This window comes from Helicoverpa armigera, chromosome 31, assembly GCF_030705265.1.
Source record: "Helicoverpa armigera isolate CAAS_96S chromosome 31, ASM3070526v1, whole genome shotgun sequence".
Classification (NCBI taxonomy): Eukaryota; Metazoa; Arthropoda; class Insecta; order Lepidoptera; family Noctuidae; genus Helicoverpa; species Helicoverpa armigera.
Window position 1 is genome coordinate 4,610,502 of NC_087150.1, and position 21,826 is coordinate 4,632,327.

Below are 21,826 nucleotides of genomic sequence, written 5' to 3' on the forward strand. Positions count from 1 at the left end.
TAAACTTGATTGATTGTTTTAAATGTTGTTTTATATACAAATTAAGGATGGAACTGTTGGGGTATTTGTAAATGTTTCTTCTCAACATTGGGCGTCATCGAGCGGCATCTCTGCGGAAGAAGAATTCAATAAATTAATGCTGGAAACTATTGAATAATATGTAGGTAACCTATATTAAAAAATAAGTATTGAAAAATAACTTAATAGTATGCTGCCAAGTCGTGTTGGCCTAGTGGGTAAAGAACCAACCTCTCTAGTATGAGTGTGTGGGTTCAACTCCAGGACGAATCAAGTACCTACCAATGCAACTACTTTCTAAGCATATCCAAGACACCAATGACTGCGTTTGGAGGGCACGTTAAACTGTAGGTCCCGGCTGTCATTGAACATCCTTGGCAGTCGTTACAGGTAGTCAGAAGCCAGTAGGTCTGACACCAAACTGTAGCCGGGACCTACAGTTTAGCTTGCCCTCCGAAACACAGTCTAACCAAGGGGTATTGGGTTGCCCGGGTAACTGGGTTGAGGAGGTCAGGTAAGCAGTCGCTCTATAACACACTGGTAGTCATCTGCATCCAGTAAGACTGGAAGCTGACCTCAATATAGTTGAGAAAAAGGCTTAGAGGATGACTTGAGAGGTTCGTTCTTTACCCTCTAGGCCACCATGACTTTTCTCGTTGAAGTAGGTATATATTTTGAAACTGTAGCAAAGAACTGACAGTTTTGTGCTTACCTCTCTATAATCAGCTTCAGACATCACAGGGGTTCTCATCTCAACTTTCCTGGGCGGCGTCGTGTCCATGTCGTGGACTAGCTTGTACACCTCCGAGTGTTTCAGATGGTCCAGTGAGACGGGCGGCTTTTCGTATTTCATGAAGTTTATCCTGTTTTGAAAGAAGAGTGTGTTAGAAATTTGTGTTTGTAGTTGTTTTGGGGGTCAAAGGGAAGGGTGGGTTTTTGCGAAATACGTAATTTTAGATTTTATAGCAGTTTCTTAATGTTAAAATATGCAAGCAAAGCTAAACTCCTGTCTTTATTTCACGAAGTTAAAAAATTTGCGCTGTTGACCTCAAGTCCAGTTATTTTAGATTTTGTTGGGCGGAAAAATTCCTGTTCAAGTGAATTTTTAAGAATAAATAGATAAGAATGTCGATTATTGTGTAATAAATCAAAACAAAATACGTTAATTTTCAAGCTACATTGGCCCATAGATATAATAAAGGTACCTATACAAAAATTCAGCTCACTATATTTAAGTACCTATAGAAATTCTCCCACAAATTGGGGGTTAAAAATGACTGGACTACTAGGTACTACATAATTTCGCAAAAACCTGTGACAAAATGCGGTCCATAAGAAGGTAATTTTAAACAGGTCAAATCTCTGAAATTATAATTTTAAATAAATTAATTTCAAAATATTTTTCAAGGAATTTCAAACATTTGACAAGGGATAAAACAACAATATAATATTGAATTTGTGCCAAAAAAAATGATTATGATACAAAATGCTATGTATTTTTGACAATTATGGCGAAAATTATGAAACCAAGTATGTTTCTTATTTTCTGGTAACTACTTACCTAGTGCTGTAATAGGTAAATCAACAATATTATAAAAGGGGAAACAGAAAAAAACAATTATAAAAAATGCAGAAGTATTGTGGTCGGCAATACATACCCTACTTTATTTTAAAATACATAAAAGATGACTATTTATTTCGAGTATAATTTTATAAATGAGGTAAACCTAATTAGAATGATAAAAACAATTCAAAAACGTCTGTGGCAGGTTTACAGCGCTTTCACACTATCGGATTTACCGCACGATTTTTGCACTGATCAGCGCAACAGCAATCAATTGACAACCGTGATAGGTTTTTTTGTCGCGCTTAAAAAAGACGAGCGGTAAATCCGCTAGTGTGTAAGCACTATTATAATATTCCTATAAAAAAAAGATATTGAAAAATGAATGCGATGATAGTTCGACTATCATGCTTGAGAGATGATTTTCAAATAACTTGTTAATTTGTAACTCACTTCGATCAGTTTGTCATATGTATCAATCATAGTCTCGCGTAGTCTATGGAAATCTACTAGGTGGCAGTTTGACTCCCTGTAATTTTTTTATATGCAAAAAAATAATATTTTAATAGTTTTATATATTTTACATAATGTCTTTAATTCATAAGTAGGTACATTAATAATATTTTATTTTACATTAAAAAGTTTGTCGGATACATTTGAATTGATAGAACTTTCGGAGTAAAACAAAGTCATAAAAAATACTTTGAGACGTAGGTAGGTATTATAACCACGAATGATACCACATCTCATATTTTATGTTAACTTAGGTAAAACATCAAAGAAAAAAAAATAGTTCTCGATCCAATTGTCCCATTCACCTTAACAACTTTCATATGACAGATAGTTTCGTTAAAAATATGTTTCTATGCGCTATCCAAAAGACTTGCAAAAATATGGTATTTCTACAAAATTGGCTATTAATTCTAATCTAATATGATCAGCTTTGTATAAAAAAAAAATATATATATATTTAAATAATAATTTAAAAAAACTAAAAAACACGCTTTCTATTTTGATTCCACACAGCCAGTCCGCCATTTTGGGGAGGCCGCCATTTTGGATTTGTAATGACCGGGAAGATTCAAATTAAGATTCAAAGATTTTCTTACATACATAGTTACAAGTGAAGCTAATATAAGCGTGTTAAGAAAATGTCTACATACCTATACTTCCTACAGTAAGACTTGGTGTTCCCCCACGGCCAAATCTGATTCCAAGTGTCAATCTGCCACGCGGACATGCAAACAAACAAGAAAACATACACGTCAGCAAGCGAGCTAACTAAATATGATACTTATTTACATATATTACAATGAAAATGAACCTATTAATGAGGGTTTTCTAAAATGGCGTCCACGAGGTGGCAGCACCGAGTCGTCAGGTCCAGGTGTCAAAGTGCTTAATAGTGAACGATTTTAGTGTTTTTTTTATTTTATAATTAAAGCACTGCATTATTGTTTTACTATTGAGGTTGAGTAAATAAAAAAAACTAAATCATATTGTGTTAACAAATTTTTCAACAAGCTTTTCCTTAGTACCAGTGACTTTTGCACCCTCTCTCTTAGCTCAATTTTTAGTTCGGAAACCTTATTCTGACCGTAGTCCATAATAAAATCAATAACACTTCCAATATAACAGAATTTCAATAAACAGTAAGTTCGGACCCTACAATTCCATACTATTTGACAGCTGTTTGGACCTGACGCATACGAAGCGCCGCCTGGCGGCAGAAAAAGTATCGAAAACCCTCATTATTTGAAGATTAATCTATGCAATACTACTAAGAGAAACATTTTAAAGGCTCCGAAGCTACTGAACCGATTTGAATAATTCTTTCACTGTTGGAAAAAACACTAGGTATCCCCGAGTAACTTTATGATTTTACGAGTAATTTATCCCTATCCGGGCAGCAGGTGAAATAGCTGAGGTTAAATAAACAATTTAAGATTGCATAGCCAAGAGCCTCGATCTCGATCGACATTTATCTATAAAATGGCCAAAAAATTAAGGTTGTTGTATGGGAGCCTCCTAAATTATTTATTGTGTTCCAGTTCAATAGTATTTATTGTTATAACGCCGACAAAAATATATCAACTGTAAAAATGTCTATCACGGTTAATGAGATGCAGCCTGCTAACAGACGGACAACGAAGTCTTAATAGTAGGGTTCCGTTTTACCCTTTGGATACGAAACCCCTAAATATCTAAGTTTGTTGATGTAAAATGAAACAGAAACAAGGACAGTACAGTAACATACACAAATATGTATAAATCTATAGTATAAAACATTATAGCATCAGAATGACTGTCACTACCCATAATAAACCCCTAGAAATAGGTAAGTACTTTGTAGAAAAGTTGCTATCTATAGGTACTCCACTTGCTATCATCATCTGCCTAGCCTTATCCCAACTATGTTGGGGTCGGCTTCCAGTCTAACCGGATGCAGCTGAGTAGGTACCAGTTTGCCACATGGAGCATCTGCCTATCTTACCTCCTCAACCCAGTTACCCGGGCAACGGGCTACTAATGGTAGCGGGTAGTAACTAGGTAGCAATTCTTTATATTTTCTTGTGATATATGAAGACTGACAGTCATTTTGATGCACACAAAATATCTACTTTCCAAACGGACAAATACAAGGACGTTTACAATACTAATACAAAACGTAGACATATTTCAGACGAAGACAATATATACATTAGACATGGGCGCCGCGCCGGCGTCGCCACGCCGCGAAACCCCCGCGCGCCGCCGCCGCCGCCGACATTAGCTGCGCGGCGTGAGTTAGGTTAAGACGTGCCATTTTGTTCGCGATTGTTTAGGCAATATTCTTCTTCCTCCGAGCCTTTTTCCCAACCATGTTGGGGTCGGCTTCCAGTCTAACCGGATGTAACTGAGTACCAGTGCTTTACAAGAAGCGACTGCCTATCTGAATGAAACGGACACTTCAGTTTCTTTAAATATTAATAGTTCTTCATCAATTTTGAGTAAACTATCCAAAAAACATAGTGCTGTTGGTCATGGAATCGAAGATCATCCATTAGATCAAGAATGTTGGCAATATCTTGCTTCTGCTATTGGGGATCGACCCATTTCCAAAATGCGGACCTTCCATCATTTTGGAATGAGAAGAAGACAAAATTTCCATGGCTGTCTACATTTGCAAGGGCTCTGCTGCCCGCTACAAGTACTCCGAACCATCATCATCTTCCTGCCCTATTCCAAAGTCATTTGAGTCGGCGCAACATGTCTTTTCTTCCATTCCTCTCTGTCAGACATACTTACATCCACCCTTCTGCTTCATGTCCTCTCTCAGGCAATCAATCCATCTTTTCCTCGGTCTACTCAACACACTCTTTGTGGCATGCGTTTCACACCGTCTCATCACATGCCCATACCACGACAAACGTTGACCTCTCATTTTTTCTGCCACTGACGCTACTTTCAGGCTTCCTCTGATATACTCATTCCTGACTTTGTCCATTCTGTTAACCCCACACATCCATCTCAACATTCTCATCTTTGCTACATGCACTCTATTCTCATCCTTCTTTTTCAATGCCCAACACTCTGATCCATACAGGACGACAGGTCTTATTACGGATTTGTAAATTTTGCCCTTCAGTTTGAGGGGCATCCGTGGGTCATAAATAGTGCTAGTTACCTGTCGCCACTGCATCCATCCAGAATTGATCCGATGCATCACGTCCCTGTCTACCTCACCGTCACTTTGGACAAGTGAACCAAGGTACCGGAAGTGGGGGCAGACTGATAGGGGCATGCCGGCTAGGGTTATGGTCATGGGTCTTGATATACTCGCAACACAGACCCCTTGTTATGGAAGTGGCGTTTACAATAAAGTCAATAAAGGGCAAAGAAAAGTTACCTCCAAACATAAAATGGCACAGGTTGGAAAGGGCCGATTTGGCGGAAGAATTTAGAAATGCGGTGGTAGATAAGATGATTGAAATGGCAAATATGAATAAAAAGGAGTGTAAATGAGCGTTGGAGGGAAATGGCAATGACTATAAGGATGACAGCAAGAATAATTTTAGGAGAATCGAAAGGAATTGCAAATCTGTTAATTTTTGAAGTTTTTTTTATCATACATATATCTCATCCACGCCGCCGGCGTCACGCCGCCGCTGTGTCAAATTCACCAGCGCGCCGCCGCCGCAAAATTCTGGGGCGGCGCCCATGTCTAATATACATACATACAACACAACATATTCATACATAAAAATATACATTTTACATAGCAGTATACTTAAATCTTTCAAAAATCATTCCCATCTTTCAAAATCCACGACATTTCTAGTCTGCATTTGAGTAGGTCCTTAATTAAAGGTAAATAATCATGAAAAGACTTTTTACACAAATACATATTAAACAAATAAACTACTGCTTAAAATAATGATTCAATTGATTAGGTAACTGTCATTATTTTATTTACACTGATTTTTAGACACATTTTATTTTAATGCTGAGTTTTTAAATAAAAAGTCACAATTATCAAGACTGTTTATTTTTAGTTAAGTGCGTAAGTGAGTAACCGCCTAACATATACATTTTCTTATAATATGTATTGTCGACCACAATATACAATTTACAAAAGGATTATTTATAAGCATTAAGGTTTAATAGTCTTATTTAATTTACCTCATTAAGTTTCTGTATCATGCAAAAAAATAAGCATTTACTAAGCATTCATTAAATAAATCGAAAAAAAGTTTTTTTCGACAATAAGTTCTCAACATCTGTCGAGCCTTTTCCCAACTATGTTGGGATCAGCTTCCAATCTAACCAGATGCAGCAAGGAGCGACTGCCTATCTGACCATGTCAACCCAGTTACCCGTGCAACCCAATACCCCTAGGTAAGACTGGTTGTCAAACTTACTGGCTTCTGACTACCCGTAACGACTGTCAAAGATGTTCAAATGACAGCCAGGATCTACAGTTTGACGTGCCTTCCGAAACACGGAGGAACCCGTCATGACAAGATGGTCACGCCAAGCGTTGCGTACCTTATGATCGATCGACCCGTGCGGCTATTATAATCATCGGCACGAATCTTCAGCGTTGACCTTTACCTGCGCAGAAGTAATTTATTGAGTCCCTTTTGTGGTATGAAGTGAGGCGCGGGGGCGGGCTAAAGCGGTGATTGGCCCGCAGTGCATCGCGACATAGCCGTCACTCAGGATTGGTTCTATGCTAATAAATCACTTCTGCGCAGGTGAAGGTCAGCGCTCAAGATTCGTGCCGATGATTCTACTTAGCCACGAGCACCTTTGATTTAGAAAAATTCTAGTTATTTTGAATATGTCTTGCAAGTCTAAACTATTGGTATCGGCGACGTTGCCAAACTTACTATGTAATACTATTAGACGTTGCCAATCATTGCAAAATAGTGGTTAGCTAGCCAAATTCTTTTAGTTGTTGAAAAGTTTGTTTATTAAAATTAAAGAAAATAATAGGTTATTATATTATGATGATGCTAAAATACATATAATCTAAATTAAACTTAAAATAGTCATTAAAAAAATAACTCTAGATTTTTTTGAAAAAAGCACGACAATACCTACTATTCTTAGAATTTCTAATATTCATGTACCAAAAATTATAAAAACAGGTACCTGCATATGCACGACCGAGTTAAGAACCTCCTTTCTTTTTAGGAAGTCGGTTAAAATACGTAATATCGCTTAGTAAATGCTTTATATTTATATACTTACTTAAAAAGTATTAATTATAAATCTGTCATATATATGATTAAATCTGAACATAAAAGTCAGTTTTCTTAAAACAACTGTTTAGTGTGATTTTTACAAAAAACTGACAAAAACAATACAGCCCCCAAAACGCCCACCCTTCACTACTTCCTATGAGTTATTGCTGGGAAGAAGAAGTGGCGCAACAAACTCCCCAGCAACACATGTCTGTCTGTTAGATTTGATTATAAATTAGGTATAATGTATATAACAGATCTATAATTAAAAATAAAATAATAAAAATGTAACCTAAAATAATGTTTTTAATGTCAAACCTGCTGTCATATGGTAGATGTTCACTTTCGAACCTAAAATGACACATAAACATGATTTTAATGATAATACAGTGAAGTTTGTAACTAAACTACAGAATTTACAAAGTAATTTGACAGAAAAATGCAAAAAATAAGCTTTAATTTTAAATAGAAATTGATGATTTGACGTTTGGAAAAATAAATCGTCACATTTCTGACACTAAAATCTGACAAAGTACTTCGTTTATTGTCAAAATAAATTCTTGAAGATTTCATTTATCTATAATATGTACTTACGGTGAGTTGCACCATTTAGAATTAAAGAAAAATGATTAAATTATAACAATTCCTGAACCGGCTGGCATTTAAAGATTAATTATGGTTTGTTAAATGTTTATCTTTATTTCTAATATTGGGTAGTTAAATTGCAAGGGCCGATGTTGATAACACACAAATTTTTGTTATTTCTTTTTATATAATTTGTCTTTTAATCAATATCGGCTATAATCATAATAAAAAAAATATAATCATATAATTATAATAAAAAAATCTGTGTATATATATAAATATCAAAATAAATACGTAAATACGCGGTGGACTCACATAGTCTTAAGACTAGAAGTTAGTAGACATAAGTTGTGAGGCCAAGACGGCAAAAAAAAATATAATTAAGTGAAAAATGTAAATAAAAGCGCGGACCCCCAAGTCTGCGGTAAGGCTTTATTAATAAAAAAGAAAAATATCGGCTCTTGAACCACCCGTCAAATGGTGCAACTCACTCGTAATATGAAGTCGATATGTCAATTGTTTTTTTTTTAGATCCGAATTCTAAACCGAGTAAAAACTAATGCAGTGTTCAAACCAAACTGACTGTCAGACGCCGAATGTGAGCCAACGTTACGCAGTTTATTCTATTTCCATATATATTCACTTTTTCGTTCACATCTAACCAACGATACGTTAGGTATGCGTAATATGCAGATCTGGGCTCGATTCTCCTAATTTTAATTAAGCAACATACGGTTCACCTTCGACTGCCATCCAATCCCGACTCGATTACGATTGAAACGTATGTGGCATTCCGCTATTTTTTCGTTGAAACAAACGTTTTTATCCTTTTCTGTCATTCAATAATGGATAATTTTGTCTGCAAATGATTAACTATTGCAAAATGATTGTAGAGCAAACTACCGTACAGAACAAAATCACCAAAATAGCAGACCAATCGCAAACCAATCGAATGTCGTTGGAATACGATTGGTCTTAAATTAGTAGCAGAATGCCCGATATGCTTAAAACTGCTATTGCGATCATAAGTATTGCGATTCGATTTTGACATTATTAACTTAGGAGAATCGGGCCCCTGGTAACGTCGTGTGACAGGTCGAGGCGAGTTTGTTTCGGGGTTTCTTCTCAGGGATCAGTCAGTTAAGAAATGCCGACCTCAGCGTTCTTAAAATGACGTGTAAAAGTGATGTAATGTCCAAATTGCAAAATTTCCTTTCATATACGCTGACATTCGGCGGCTGACACTCAGTTTGGTTTGAACGCAGCCTAATTTCATTTAATCGATTCCGTAATATGATGCATTTAAAACAAAAAACTATTTAAAAGTCTTAATACCCAATAGCATTCCCCTTAATAACTTCTGAATGCTGTTCAAACATTTCCTTAATCATTTGCTCGTCGTAAACGTCCTTCGAATTCTTCCATCTTCTGCCACCAGGGAGCACCACTGCCATCCGCTCTTCAGGGTCGAGGGGTCCAAAGACTCTCTTCGGTTTAGCAGATCGGGGAGTTGGGTGTTGCTTGACCATCCTTGATTCGTGTTCTATTCTTTCTTGTTCCTAGATTTTGGGGGTATATGGTTAAGTGGTTTGTATAAGCTGCCTAACTGTTGTTTGAGATTGTAGGCGTCATTTGTATGATCAAAATTCAATCTGTAATTATAAATCTATGGATATATAGCTTATAGAAGAGTAAAAGGTTTTAAATTAAACATAATGGCGAAAGTCAGTGTGTGGCACTGTTTGTCACACCGCATGTATCTCGTGGTGTACTCGCTGTAGCAAACAGTAACACATTGCGCGCGAACATTATTAACATGTCCGCGACACTGCAACCGCCGCGCGAACACATGCTAGCTGTGGACGCACGCCTATATCTGTTTTATAATATTTATTAAAGTTATGGTATATGGCGTCCGAACCGATCGTCGGTCAAGGTGGCTGTTCTCTCTAAGGAGATCAGCCAGCTGCGCAGGACATATATTATAGTTTGGGCACATTTGCTTGGACACAGGTGCACTCACTATTCCTTCACTCTCATAGCGCGATGCGACGACAATCCGACACCACCGGAGAGAGATCAGGCTTCTTTTAATATATCAATTATTGTATTATTATGTCAATTATTTTCCTTTAAAATATAAATTAGTCTTTATAATATGTATATTAAGTATTCTTTTAATACCTATGTTAACTATTAACTTCTATATTCCATCACTATCAAACTATATCTACATCTTAAAATGTAATCTTACCTTTCTCTGCTTTTCATTCCTAATCTCTTCCTCAGTCATTCTCATGCTTTCTCGTTGCTGTTGCATTTGTTGCATCTGCTGTTGTTGTTGCATTTGTTGTTGTTGTTGCATCTGTTGTTGTTGTTGTTGTTGCTCCACATTATTCTCTCTTACTTCTTCGATCGTCATCTTCTGCGCTTCGTTTTGTGTTTCGTTGGCCTCAGATTCATTCACTTCTTGAATGGTCTGCATTTCGTGGGTTTCTAGTAAAAGAGAAAAAAAATATTAGATCACTGAAGAGATGATGGCTTAGTAACAGCTTCGCGCATCAAACGAAAAGGATAATCAGAAGCCACATTTGACAACCAATTCTTACCAAGGGGTATCGGTTTGCACAAGTACCTGGGTTGTGGAGGTCAGATAGGCAGTCGCTCCATGTGGCACACTTATTCGAGTACTGAGCTGCATCTGGTGTAGGATCAAAACCGATCCCAACATAATCGGGAAAGAGCTATGCAAATGATTTTGTCAAACTGCGGTAATTATGTCAAAGAGAAATAAATAGATAAAACACAAACCTTCAGCTTGTTGGTAGTTTTGAGACTCTTGGGTAACTTCCACGTGCGCCTCCTAAAAATTGGAACAACCAATCCTCAGTACATAAGACATAGAAAACATGCTACCGTTGAAAAAACACGAAGTTATTGTAATGGATGATTGAGAAAGTCAGTCGTGGTACCGTAATGATCAAAGCACAATGCTCTCAAGTACGAGTGGGCGTTTTCGATGCTAGGTCACGCGAAACCAATGCAACTCTTCTTAGTCATTCTGGACATCAAAGACTGGGTAACTCTGAAGGAAAAACATCTTGAGAAAACCTGGACATGGTGAAATCATCATCATCTTCGTTTCAATGATTTCAAATTGTACCCTTTAGGTACGGGACCCTAAAAAATTACAAAATAGTTTAGCAGTTCATACCTGATGGCTGATCTTGCTAAGCTGCTTGGAGACCAGCTCCAAAGACTGCTGGATAACTTCCGGCAGCTGAGCTAAAGCTGCCAGCTGAGCCCGCATCTGAGCTAGCTGTTGATCTAAGCTGGCGTTCGGATCTGGAAGAAGTATATTGAGCTTAAAAGTGAGCATTACTAAACAATTTTAAATCTTTAACGGTAACAATGATATAAAAAAAAACTACCAAAAACTTAAAAAATAATTCAAAAATCGCTTTCAACGATAGTTCAGTCGACGTAGTTCTTTTTTTATTGATGGCTACTAAATTCGACAAAGACAGACAAAGACAGAGTGGTAGGCATAGAATGCCCTCTCTTTTTAACTTTCTAACGCTGTCATTTGCAGAAAGCAGTCTCTACCTCAAGTTTTATACGCATATACTAAAATATCTATCTGCCTCCTACAGTATTATTCCTATTTTCGCGTTAAATCTTTATAAACAAAGTTCAAAGAAGAGTAGAGGATATCAATTCGATACTTACCAACCATACTCTGCACACTTCTCACGAGCTGCTCAGCCATCCTATTCTCCATGTCTTCTTTAGTCTCTGTCTTCTCTACCTTCTGTTCTTCTGGCGCTACTTGTTCTTCTGGCTCTTCTGGTATCGGTTCAGGTTCAGGTTGTTCCACTACTATTGGTGGGGGTGTCGGTTCTCTTGGTGGGGGGAGGGGTATACCTGTGTAGAGAGACTTAGATTTATGAAGATGAATTTAATAAGTGTTTTGATATCATCATCATCATCTCAGCCATAGAACGTCCACTGCTGAACATAGGCCTCCCGCTTAGATCTCCACAGACACCTGTTGGAAGCGACCTGCATCTAGCGTCTTCCGGCGACATTTGATATGGTTGGTGATTTTTAACGCGCCTTTTTAACGGCCTGTGAGTAACTATGTAATGGAATCTAAGATAACTAATTTCAAGGATCCATACTTAGAAGAAGGAACCATCTTCCAAGGACAGTGGTGCTAAAAAAAATTGACAGCTGTAAGTAGTTCTGATAACAATACAATAATATGGTACTGTCGAACTGATCTGATGATGGAGCTGGAAGATATGAACTGGAACTTCATGATAGAATAGCGTAGCTGTGTTTAGACTTTTTAGAAAACTCTTGTAATAATTATTACGTGTGTATAAAACACGTTTTAAGCAAAGGCGCATCAATACGTTGTTAAATTAATGACGAGTTCTCGCCCGAAGCGAAATTCTTATTGCTCTTCAACAATATTGCTATACTAATGTTTACCATGTTTACGCTTGAGGCTAATTGGACTTGTACACTCAGTAACAAACTCACCAGTATCCTCAAGATCAGGCACCTCACTCTCCTTCAAAGGGTCAACAGCTTCCAAGAACTCCGGTACCTCAGGTATGAGTATAGGCTCTTCAGGTTCCACTGGTGGCAGAGACGCCTCTGTGTGAGCTCTCTCTTCCCACGGCAGAGGACCAGTTTCGAAGTCCTGAGGAAATCCGTGAGGTGATGGTGAGGGAATTTACAGAAGTGTGTGTGAGTAATGTAGTGTTGAACAGTGGTTTTGACAAAATAAAATGTGTTGAAGTATTTCAACATGTATGCTTTCTACACACTGTGGACAATACAAATGTCAAGCGATAGTCTACAGCTCAATTTGTAGGTTATCGTGAATTCAATCCTAACTTTTAAATTGTGTGGTATGATTGGCTGGATAACTGAGTGCTGATTCCGAGGTTTGTAAGTTAACGCTCTCGACATGTAATTATAACTCGGCTGAAATATTATAGTCGTATGCTAGAATATATGATTTAAATATTACACCGTGGTCTATTTTGCCGGATTCTAACGTTTACTATTTCGTGAATTAGCGCATTTATAATACAACTAAAATATGACGGCTCTATTACATATCATTATAGCATATATAGTAGCATTTATAGATCTTAAACAGATCTAAAAATGCTACGTGATAGAGTTGTATGATAATTTATGCATCGAGACAGTTAACTTGCAGAACTCGGAATAGGCAGTGTCAGCGCCGTAATATGCTCGCTATTATCAAACTATCGGCCTATCAAAGGTTTGCAGTGTGCAGAAGCAATGTTAGTTTAACCTTGAAGATGATAAATATCTTGGCTTATATTGAATTATGACATTTGCATTTGAATATATAAAAAAAAAACTTGAGTGACAGACAAACACAAATGTTAAAAGATTTAAAATTGAATGTTAAAGAAATGAATATTTTTAATGCTATTATGAGCAATGATACAGATATTTTACACTGTTTCAAACTCAGAATATATTGCTAATAAAGCGGTCTAGAACAATTGTAAAATAAAATATTTACAAAGTGAAAAAATAAATTTGAAATTAACTAGAATTGAAAATATCCATTTATTTGTTTTCAACAAAGAGAAACATACATCATTACATAAGATTAATAATAAAGGCAGTGAAGGGCTGATTATTAAAATAATTAAAATAAAGCGTCAAAAGCATCAATATCAAACAATCCAAGAAAGTTAGGAATTATTTTTTCAAACACTAACAGAGAAATCACATTCTGCAAACTAAAGCTTTGTCACAATTATTATTAGAGAAAATATTTAACTAAATAATTCAAATAAAGTACAGAACTATATATTTATCAAGAGAGTAGGTAAAGTTAATAGAAAATAATAGAATATAAGTAATTTGAGAAATCTACAGAAACGTACATTATTCAAAAGAATAGGTAACGTTAAAAGAGATAATAGAACAAAAGTTAATATAGTTATACATACAAATGTTAGACAAACAAACGAATCTATACCTCAGGTTTATAATCAGGAGCAACTTTAGGCTTTGCCTGTTTCACTATCTTCACTTTATACGGTTCCTGTAAAGAAATATAATTATTTAAAACCACTAGCTTATTCTTCACAAAAATACATTCAAAAATCGCGTAACAGATTTATTTCTTAAGCTTACTAGTGTGTGTAAATATACGTATGTATGACACGGCTACTAATGAGCACTCTATAGCTTACACACATGTATGACTCAACCGCTTTTGTGAGATATCTAATACATGTATACGCAGATCTTCCTAACGACTTTCATCAAATACTAGTAACTAGGTATACTGACAGTATCACTAGTAATATCCAAAATTTGTATGAAGTAAGTTAATTTTTAATCCAACTAATTAATTTTATTATGTTTTGCTTTGAAAAAAACTTAATAACAATAATAAAATTTGACAAAAATAAAAATTATGTACTACTTTTTATATCGATGATATTATCGTCACACGTAAAATTCAAATATTATATGTAACAGAAATAGCAATATAGCATAACGATTCTATTCTACTTAAACTTAAAAAGAATTATACCCATATAATAAAAACTATAACGAAGACTAAACCAATTAAGAACAACGCGACGCACATTATACAACAAACAAAATATTTTGAAAGATCTTATTAAGAAACTCACTATTGACAAAACTAAATCCCGAACCGACCGACCACTTGAAAACCCGAATAAAAACTAAATAATAATCTACCCTAAGTGTATCAAGATCATTGATTTAGAGCCAAAATACCAAGCTATTGATGAGAGGAAAAATATAACAAATCAATTGAATACGGAAGTTATTATTTATAGTACATTTAATGTTATTCTTGGCCCTGATGATACGGCATCTGCAAATTATATGCGGAAGCCTGTCAATATCATTGATTTAGATCATGGTTTCAACTAGACATGTCAATTTTGGGATCAAAGACAGTCTGATAAAGTAGATCAATATATTATTACTTTAAATCCTTGTACTGTCGTTAAAAGACCTTTCGAATGATAAATATCAATTGTCTTGTATAGATTAGATGTACAGTTAAACTAAATTCCGCTTGTGGTTTACTTATGAAAAAGTTGCCTACACCATTTTTTTTGATAGCTAAGCTATCTATCACTGAAATAATTATTCAAATCGGAACAGTAGCTCCTAAGATTAGAGTGTCCAAGCAAACAAACTCTTTTGCTTCATAACATTTGTACAGATTCTCTTTTGCAATTTGCAGCTTGATTTATTTTGTAGATAATTCATTGGGTGGGTTGGCAGGTTTTCAGCTTAATTACCCATAACGAATGTCATAGATCTACAATTGGCAACGAGGGTAGGCTTAAATAGATTCCAATGTGCTTTAGTTGGTTTTCAATAATAGCATGCACTAGTGCCCAGTTCTTTTAAATGAAAGGAAGAGCGTTGCTTAGGGCTTAGACAGTTCATTTTTGTTATCAGCTTTTAACCTAGACTGTTCATGTCTTTCCGTTGTTATGAAATAAAAGAAATCTGTCAATTTAATCAACGAGTATGGAACAATAAAACATGCTGCACCGACCACATATAAAAGGGGACAAGGGCAGGAAAATTATGGTGATGTAAAAAGAGTTTACAGAAGAAAGTTAACCATAAGGAATCTAGTTTTTGCAAGTTGACGTAATCTTTTGGACTGCGCTGTTTTTTCTATTCAGAATATGATAGATCTACAAAAATAAACTTACCGCCACAACTTCCTCATCCTGCGTCCACCCCTGATACCCGAACTTCGCTTTAGGCACCGGCCTCTTCGGCTTCTGCAAAAACGTCGTCCATCTCTTCTCTTCTTTCTTCTTCTGTTCTGCCTTCTCTCTTGCTATCTCTTCGTTTAAGGCTTTTATCACTTCCGAGTCTTTTAGAGTCCCGATCATTGGTTTTATCACTTGAAAGTCCACGCTGGAATCATCAGCCCGATGCATGTGTGATGATAGTACTCTTGAGAGGCTGTTTCAACCATTTTGGAAAATTGTTTGTATTAGTGTTTTGGTTTTGTGTATTCTCGTGCTTGCTTTGCTAGTCTATAATTGCTTGACATTATTGTTTTATTTAACAATTTGAATATATATAAATATATTTTTTTTATTTAAAACAAGCTGCTGTCAACTGTTTCAAACCGTCGCTCAGCTTTTCTTTATACATAAACTATCTAACTAAGTTTTTTTTATTACAATCGGACCAGTAGTTCCTAAGATCTTATTTGTTCAAGATGAATTCATAATTTTAATGCTACACTATAATTTTAATGTTTTCTTAGTACCAATAAATGAAAGATTTCAGGACAAAAATATATGAGCATGTCCAATGAATGAACATAAAATGAATTTATGCAAATTAAATGAACATCGAATGAAAAATGTTCAAATTGGATTTTCTTTCAATGAGTTTCAGAATAAAATGAAATGTGATGTAGTACGGGTATAATGTTTGTATGAATATGAATGTATGTATGATGAAAGTATGTTTATACAAAATAGTTGAAAACAGCACAATCGAGATGAGAATGAATACAAGTACATATAAAAAAACTTATATACGAACTGGCTATTCCCTGCTACAAAAGAAAACTATTTCGTACATGCAAGTAACTGAGTAATAAGTAGCCTATCTTTTCCCAGGATCTTGTATATTTACTTGGGTGCCTTTCATTTAAAACACGACGGTAATTGTTAAAGCTTGACAAACAGACATGGCACTACTTTCGAATTTTACTTTAACAGAGTTACTCTCGCATTTACTTTGGGATGGTATGATATCATTTGATTCTGACACTATCTAGGTATCTGTCGAATGATTAATGCCCGTTTTCACCAACAATCTCTTAACGTTTCCTTAACCAAGTGTCACTTAGAATAAGGGCTCACCCAATAATAAAGGTTAATACACTAAAACTTTGATGAAAACGAAATTCGTATTAAGTGTTCCCTAAATGCTCGAAGGGGATCCCTTTTAGGTATTTGTTGGTGAAAATGGGCATTAGTTGATAAATAGAATTTTGACATTAGCTTACAAGTAATACCATTTCCTGTATCTAGTAAAGAAAACAATAGATGATAGGTTATAGCAATCCGCCATTATAGAAGTAGGTATAATTAAGATTCTTACCCCATAACGTGTGCCTCTCTCAACATTTCCGCTTCTCCAGATATGAGTGTGGCTATCTTTTCCTCTGATATACCAGGTTTGCCCAGTTCCTCTGCAGATGAAAAGTGATTATTTAGATCAAGACTTAAAATATACTGTTTATAGAATAAATGATCTTAAGATTTTCAATATATGGGATCATAACTTCAGAAAAAAATGGCATTCAAGACGATTTTGGGCCTACAAGTTTAAGCAATGCTTGCTATGGTCAGTCTGTGGACGAGTATCTATCTATGCCATAATGAGTTTCAACATTAATTTGGTAAGTCCCGGCTGTCGTTTCATCATCTTTAGCAGTCGTTACGGGTAGTCAGAAGTCTGACATCAGTCCTACCAAGAAAGGAGTATCGTGTTGCCCATGTAACTGAGTTAAGGAGATCAAATAGGCAGTCGCTCCTTGTGGCACACTGGTACTCAGCTGTATCCGATAAGACTCGAAGCCGACCCCAACATAGTTGGCGAAAAGCTAGGCTTATAAAGACTTCTACTTACTAGCAACCTCCTCATCCATGACAGGGGTTTCCAAGCCATCAACGATTCCTTGGATAGTACCAATTATTTCACCAGTCTCTGACATGTATGGGGATCCTCTCGGCTCTTGAGGTACCATGGGTTCCTAAAAGAAACACGTTTCTTCATTAGTTTGCAAAACATGGTAATCAAGGTTCATGAAATAAGTTGAAAAAGAACTCTTGAAATGTGAATTTCAATTTTTGTGCGATTAGTTCCCGTCCACGGTTTTATCCGTGTATGAAGGGACTGCTTCCAGCATATGGATAAAAAGTAGGGTAAATGTTGTGAAATCAGCTATATGACGGTGTTTCAACAATTATCCATCTATGTTGTTTAGACGTGAAAGAAACAAACGTATTTTGGACCAAACCTATTTTTTTTTAGGGAAAGAAAATCAACACTTTTCAAGCGTCCAAAATAAAATACAAAGACAGCGGCCTCCAAAACGCGCCAACTACTGCTCGTACCGAGATAAAATATAGCCTATATTACTAGGGAACAGTCTAGCTTTCTAACAGTGAATGAATTTTTCAAATCGGTTCTGTAGTTTCGGTGCCTTTTGGGCACAAACAAACAAAACAATTTTTCCTCTTTATTATATTGGTATAGATTTACTAAGATAAACTTACCTCAACAAAAGGATATTGATAAGTCTGCCTCTGAAGATTCTCAGGATCAAAAACTACGGGCCTAAATCCTAATAGAGGATCAGGTTTCTTTTCTTCTTCTGTTCTTACAGGTGCCTGAACTACAGGTACCTCAGGAGCTACCCTAGGCTGTATCAATTCTTCTGGTTGTTTTTCTACAACTGGTGTTGGAGGTACCGGATCTAGAATAATAGGTACAGGTTCTGCTACAGGTACAGGGGCCGCAGCTACAGGTACAGGTTCTTTCTCTACAGGTACATCAACACGAATGCTTTCTTTCTTTTCTACTTCAGGTATTTTTTCATCGATGATCTCAACTTCAACAATTTTGACCTCATTTTCGAATTTTACACTTTTCTCTTTCGATTTATCTTCGCTAGTTATAATTGGTTCGGTTTCAATTTTAACATCAATTTCAACGCTCTGTTTTCTACTTTCTTTCTCATCAACTTCAGTTACGATTCCTTGAGTCTCATTTTCTATTATTTTTGGAGTTTCAGAATCAGCAATAGAAACTAAAGCATTACATTGCTCCATAATTTCATCAATTTTTGTGTCAATTTCTTGGAAACCGTTCTGTATGCTTTCTGTTTTAACTTCTTTAGTGTAAGACTCTTTGTAGCTCTTGGTTATTTTTTCTTCTTTAAACTCTTGAGTTTTTACTTCTTTTTTCGTGTCTATGCCCACTTCTTCTTTGTATTCCTCTATGCTCTTGATCGTTTCGTCTATGGCTGATGCCAGTAGAGATGATTTTCTCTCGATTTCTCTTATCTCCTCCTGTATTGATATTGTGTGCATTAGTATTAACTTAAAATTCAGTTAGTGTTATAAAAATAATGTATTTTTTTTATGTTTAACTGATAAGGGAAATTCACAGCGTTATTTATAAATAATTATGTAGAGAAATAGCGAGATATAGAAATGTCAAATTATAGTTATCGGCACGGATAATGAGCTCTCGGCGGTAGAGTGGGGATCGCTTTGCGCACTGTACACTTATGGCAATAAACCAATAAATCACTTCTGCGCAGGTGAAGGTCAGGGCTCAATATCCTTGCCGATGATTATAAAGCTTTTGAGGTTTTTATGAAGACATCTCGTATGTATTTAAATTATCGCTTATAAAAATAATGTATAAACTATCGGGACATTAGCGCGGTAAAGATGTACATGAAGATATGATACCTTTTTCTTAACCCGACATAGTGATAGTTTAAAATCCTTATAAAAATAATGATGCAAGTGTCTATTTAAATACTTTACCCATATGAGAATTTGCTTGGAAATGATCAATGATATGCTTTACATCGTCACAAATGTTTCTTACAATGCTTTCACCAATCACAACTACTTTTTCACATACCTTCGAATAATCCGGATTATCAGCACCACCAAACAAACCAGGTTTTCTGTAAACCGGTCTAATACCACCGCCTCTTAAACCGGGTTTCATATAAACCGGTCTAATAGCACCACCTTTTAGACCCGGTTTCGAATACACTGGTTTAACACCACCCCCGTTTAGCACTGGTTTTGTAAATACCGGTGACTTTGGATCGGTTGTTGGGGTAGGTAAAGGTGGGTCATATACTACTCTTTCAATAGTAGTTTCTATATGAGGTATAAGTTTCTTTTTAACTATATTCGGGTCTTCATCCTCAGGAGTTGGAGTACTATCTCTCGGGACCGGAGTCGCACTCCTGCTTTTAGGTAAAGGTAAGGATAGTTTGAACACATACTCATCGGTTACCGGAGTCGGGGGAACGGTAGAAGGAGTGGGGGTATCTATGCTACTTGGAGGACTTTGTACTGACGTCTGTCTATCCAGATCTGTACGTAAAGATAGTTTTCTATCTACAGATTTTGCTGTGAATGATGCTTCTTGAGTTTCGGAACTTTGGCTTGTAGATTCAAGTTTTTGTGATACTGATAATTCCTTGCTGACGGCTGATGCCTCGCTTTGGGAAGAAACTTGACTGATTGCTGAAGACACATCTGCTGACTCTTTCTTTCCAGATTTTGAACTGGTTTCAGTTATAGAAGATGTTGCACTCACTTCTTTAGATGCGTCTATAGATATCTGATCTCCAACAGCTACTTGGCTTATAACAGATTTGGATATCAACTCTGAAATATCCTCAACTTCAATTATTTCAGGTGATAGAACGCTGTCTACTGGAACTATTTTAACTATCTTAAGTTCAGCAGATTCATCGTGTACCGTCTTTGTATCTTTAGGTTTTAGTTTAATCGTTTCAGTTATTTCTACAACTTCTACTGGTTTAGGTGCTTCTAGAACCTCAGGTTTGGTTTCAATAACCTTCTCTTCTATCTTCTCTTCTTCAATGATAGCAACTGTTTCCGCTTTCACTTCTACATCTTTGAATTCAGCTTTAGATTCTAACGTAGTCACTTCAGCTGATTCTGCGATGGCAAGAGACTCATTAACATCAATGGCTACTTTCTCAACTTTCTCTTTCACTTCTTCCTTTAACTCTACTGCAGATTCTAACATGCTTACCTCAGTGGATTCCGCTATAGCAAGAGATTTATTAATATCAATAGCTACCTTTTCAACCTTTTCTACTTTACTTTCTTTAATTTCTACAACAGGCTCTACGATTTCTTTTGTTTCCTGAACGATAACCTCTTGTATGTCAGTTTTTTGTACAGCAGTTTCCTTCTTAACTTCTTCTTGAACTAATTCTTTAGTGTCATGTATAACTTCTTCATGCTTTTGTACAACTGCAGCGCTTTTAGCGACAACTTTGTCCAGCTTGTGTGTTTCTTCAACAATCTTAGCTGTTTCGAGTTGTCGGACAGCGCTTTCGATCGCTACATTTTCAGCGCTTACAGTTTCTACTGCTTCGAAAGCTGTGTTTATTTCTTCAGCGCTCTGTACTGATGATGTTTCAGAGATGTCGGTCACATGTTCTTCAAATATGGCGTCTTTGTTTGTGTAAACATGAGATTCTACAATAGCTATGTATGTTTGCTTAGGTGGTTTAGGCTTCTTATGTACAATTTCTTGTTTAGTTTCAACGAAGCTCTTCTTTTCTATCTTCTCTGAACTGAATTCCTGTTTGCTCATTTCAGTTTTTTCCTGCGAAGTTCTCCTACTATCAACTTTAGATAACCATTCTAAAGGATCGCTTTCTTTTGCTACTTCTTCTTCAATCTGACTCCTACTTCTGGATCTTCGACTCTTCATCAGCATCTGTTCTTTAGCGTCTTCTACTGCTATAGTCTGGAATTCAGATATAACAGCCCCTAGTTTCTGCGTCATCTCTTTAGTAAGTTTCTTTTCTGAACGTTGAGCCATTTCAGCTCCAGATTTCTTTTCTGATACCATCATTTCTTGTTCAATCTTTTGCTCTTGTTGCACTTGTACTTGCTCAGCTTTCACAGGCACTGGTTTTATTATTTCTTTCTTTTCAATCTTTTGCTCTTGAATCTTTACATCTTTTTCGATCTTTTGTGAAACTGCTTTTACCTCTTTCTTTTCTACTGGTACAGGTGTTATTAATTGCCTTGTT

At 36.1% G+C, this 21,826-nt stretch overlaps 2 protein-coding genes across 2 annotated transcripts in view; both read right to left on the bottom strand.

Moving 5' to 3' along the window:
- LOC135119234 (probable serine/threonine-protein kinase irlF) lies at positions 1-11,236 on the bottom strand. The gene is made up of 7 exons (XM_064043411.1): positions 11,111-11,236; positions 10,708-10,759; positions 10,253-10,392; positions 10,151-10,201; positions 9,232-9,455; positions 731-881; positions 1-110 (listed from the first exon to the last, which is right to left on the bottom strand). Exons 1-7 carry the CDS (start codon positions 11,204-11,206, stop codon positions 42-44), a joined length of 783 nt encoding a protein of 260 aa, XP_063899481.1. The 5' UTR covers positions 11,207-11,236; the 3' UTR covers positions 1-41.
- Positions 11,224-21,826, bottom strand: part of LOC126053499 (titin) — an 18,746-nt gene continuing 8,143 nt past the window's right edge. Inside the window, exons 4-11 of the mRNA XM_064043160.1 lie at positions 18,273-19,067; positions 17,623-17,746; positions 17,092-17,182; positions 15,675-15,933; positions 13,937-14,002; positions 12,445-12,607; positions 11,630-11,820; positions 11,224-11,241 (exon numbers count right to left, since the gene is read on the bottom strand). Of these exons, the coding sequence (XP_063899230.1) occupies positions 11,224-11,241; positions 11,630-11,820; positions 12,445-12,607; positions 13,937-14,002; positions 15,675-15,933; positions 17,092-17,182; positions 17,623-17,746; positions 18,273-19,067 (1,707 nt within the window). The remainder of the gene's footprint in view (positions 11,242-11,629; positions 11,821-12,444; positions 12,608-13,936; positions 14,003-15,674; positions 15,934-17,091; positions 17,183-17,622; positions 17,747-18,272; positions 19,068-21,826) is intronic.

Excerpts from the sequence above, each read along its gene's own strand:
- LOC135119234 (XM_064043411.1), bottom strand. The coding sequence starts at position 11,206 with ATGCGGGCTCAGCTGGCAGCTTTAGCTCAGCTGCCGGAAGTTATCCAG. Across the intron at positions 10,760-11,110 it reads TTAGCAAGATCAGCCATCAG|GAGGCGCACGTGGAAGTTAC; the intron begins GTATGAACTGCT and ends TCCAATTTTTAG. Across the intron at positions 9,456-10,150 it reads GGAATGAAAAGCAGAGAAAG|GAACAAGAAAGAATAGAACA; the intron begins GTAAGATTACAT and ends CCCAAAATCTAG.